Genomic DNA, 2608 nt, shown 5'->3' with positions numbered 1-2608 from the left:
GGGATCTTATATGTAAAACAGGTTATGTGTGCATATCGTGCGTATCAACGGTATCAACAGTATACTATACAGTTTTATGTTGTGTAACAATCTGAATACGGCAAAATATGAATATGGCAAAAGTTCAATCAAGTCAAAAGAAGAGACTACCAAATTTCTCAAATTTAGAGAAAATAAAATTAATAGAAATAATAGAGCGAGAAAGAAGCATTATAGAAAATAAAAAAACTGACAATGTCAGCCTAAAAGACAAAAAGAATTGTTGGATAAACATTGCAAAGGAGTTCAACAGCAATTCCATCTCAGGACATCGGGATGTCGGATGTCTGAAGAACTGTTGGGATAACCTAAAGAAAAAAACTCGGAAACATTTTGCTGATATTCGTAGTGAACTTTTCAAAACAGGTATGAAGTATATCATAGCTGTGTTTCAATATTTACTGCTAGTACTAAAAATCTACAGTTTACGTCATGTACACTATAAATTTTCAGTACTGGCAGTGAATATCGGAATGCAGCCCATATAATATTTTATTAAAATATTAATTCAATTTATTTAGTGTATATTTTAAAAATAATAATGTAGATTATATACAGGTAAGTTATATCTACAAGTATACTTTATCAGTAATTTGTATACAGGTGGTGGAAAGATGAATATCATCGATGATCCTATTGCTGAGAGGGTCAAAGGTATTATTCAGCCATCAGTTGAAGGTTTACATAATAAATTTGACAGCGATTACATGCCAGGTATGCTATAAAATAATTTTATATATTCCTTAGAACATTTATACAATTAGTAAACTTTAAAATTTGCAATTAAAATAAAAAAATATAAAGATTTAGAAATTGGTGTATATATATGCATGAACATTACAGGGTACGTGTTATTTTCTTAAATACGATATAAAAATTTGATAATATATATGATTCAATTTTTTGTTTACTTGACAAAGAACTTTTTTAAAGACATAACATATAAGAAACAAAGAATGTCATTGATTTCTATGTTAGGATTAATAAATATATACTTATGACAGCATAATATGTATTACAGGCATAGATGAGCCACAGAGCAACGAACAGTTGGACGATAAAGACGTTTATCAAGTGGTTGACGATAAAGACGTTTATCAAGTGGTTGAGGTATATATATCGAAAATACTTATTTATGCCATATATCTGATATTTAAAATATTATTAGAGAAACTATTGTCTAAAAATATTTGTTACAGATACTTGAAGAAGAAGGTTCAAATGCTGCGAATTGGGCTCAATGGACACCAGTCAAGCTAAGTTCTGAAAAGAGCAAAGAATTGCAGTTCTCAAACAACAATAAAAATGAAGATTTATTGACCCTGAAAGATATACAAACAGTCCTTCCGCAATCCTCCAAGGAAAACTCCAATTCGTCAACAAGTAGCGCATCAGTACCAAATTTGAAGCGTAAGAAATCCAAACAGCTTCAAGTAAACGCTTCCAAACGAAATGAACGGTATTATAACCTTGCACAATCCAAATTGGAATTAGTAGAAACAATGAAGGAAAATCTTTGTGAAAAAACGGCAATCGAAATAGCAATTTGCAAAATGCAATTAGAAAAAGAAAGACTTCAAGTAGAAGTTCTTAAGAAACAATTAGAGTCTTTTGAAAAGAAACAGTAAATTCTGTTGAAAAGAAATAATATCGTTCTTTTACTTTTATATTATTTTATAATATTCTTTTACAATTTCATTATTTTCTATTTGAATTATATAAAATACGTTTTTCGTTAAATAATTAATGCATTTATTGAAACCGTTGTATTTTAGTTTAGTACTTAATACTAAATATGAAAGAAACAGTATTTCACATTATATTAATAGAATACATTTTTAATATAGGTAACACAAGACTCTTTAACTTAAAAGAGTTCCTATTTAGATTATATTGTTGCGCCCGTGCGAGTCTGTCCGAGACGCCCGGTATACTTTTCTGACACCGAGCTGAAGCGTGCAACGGAAAGCTTTCCGTTAAGATGCGAAACGCCTGTCCTTAGCAACGAGCCTGATTTATTGATTTTATTGATTTAATGAAACAGCTGATGGATTTGTTTTTGAGCTGCTGGACCGAACGGACGTGTGTCCACGCTCTTCTGTATCGCGACGTTGCAATAAAGATTGAGATTGTTCTTTTATAATCGCAGTGTTTCCTTATTTCCGCGAGCGTCGGGAGTGCGACCGAGTGAGTGTAAAGTGTGAGAACGAGCGACGCGGTGAGCGCAACATTTTGGGGGCTCGTCCGGGATAGAAGAGACGAGCTGCGCTTGTAAGACGAGATGGCCTCGACCGCTCCCACGAGGAAACGACTCCGGACAGCGACTCCACGATCGGACGCTCCGGAGATGACGGCGGAAGTGGTGACACTGCAGGCGGTGATGCGGGAGATCCACGAGATGCGCGTGGAGCGCACACAGAGGGAAACCGAATTCGCGGCAATAATCCAGCAGCGCGATGACCAGCTTCGTCAAATCGAGGAGAGGATTGCAGAGCTAAGTCCCTCCAGTCATTTTATTTCGGGTGAAAACGCGAGCGGCGCGATGAGAGTGACGGGCGCGGGTGTTGAC

The 2608-nt window shown here is 35.1% G+C and overlaps 1 protein-coding gene across 1 annotated transcript; it reads left to right on the top strand.

Moving 5' to 3' along the window:
• Positions 1-323: 323 nt before the first annotated feature.
• LOC139782138 (uncharacterized) lies at positions 324-1707 on the top strand. The gene is made up of 4 exons (XM_071721087.1): positions 324-405; positions 643-753; positions 1061-1149; positions 1239-1707. Exons 2-4 carry the CDS (start codon positions 654-656, stop codon positions 1665-1667), a joined length of 618 nt encoding a protein of 205 aa, XP_071577188.1. The 5' UTR covers positions 324-405; positions 643-653; the 3' UTR covers positions 1668-1707.
• Positions 1708-2608: the final 901 nt, after the last annotated feature.

Source organism: Temnothorax nylanderi, unplaced genomic scaffold, assembly GCF_030848795.1.
Source record: "Temnothorax nylanderi isolate EJ_2023f unplaced genomic scaffold, tnyl_v1.0 TNYL_tig0391_pilon, whole genome shotgun sequence".
Taxonomy (NCBI): domain Eukaryota; kingdom Metazoa; phylum Arthropoda; class Insecta; order Hymenoptera; family Formicidae; genus Temnothorax; species Temnothorax nylanderi.
Note: the sequence above shows the minus strand (reverse complement) of the source record. Positions and strands in the feature narration are given on the sequence as shown.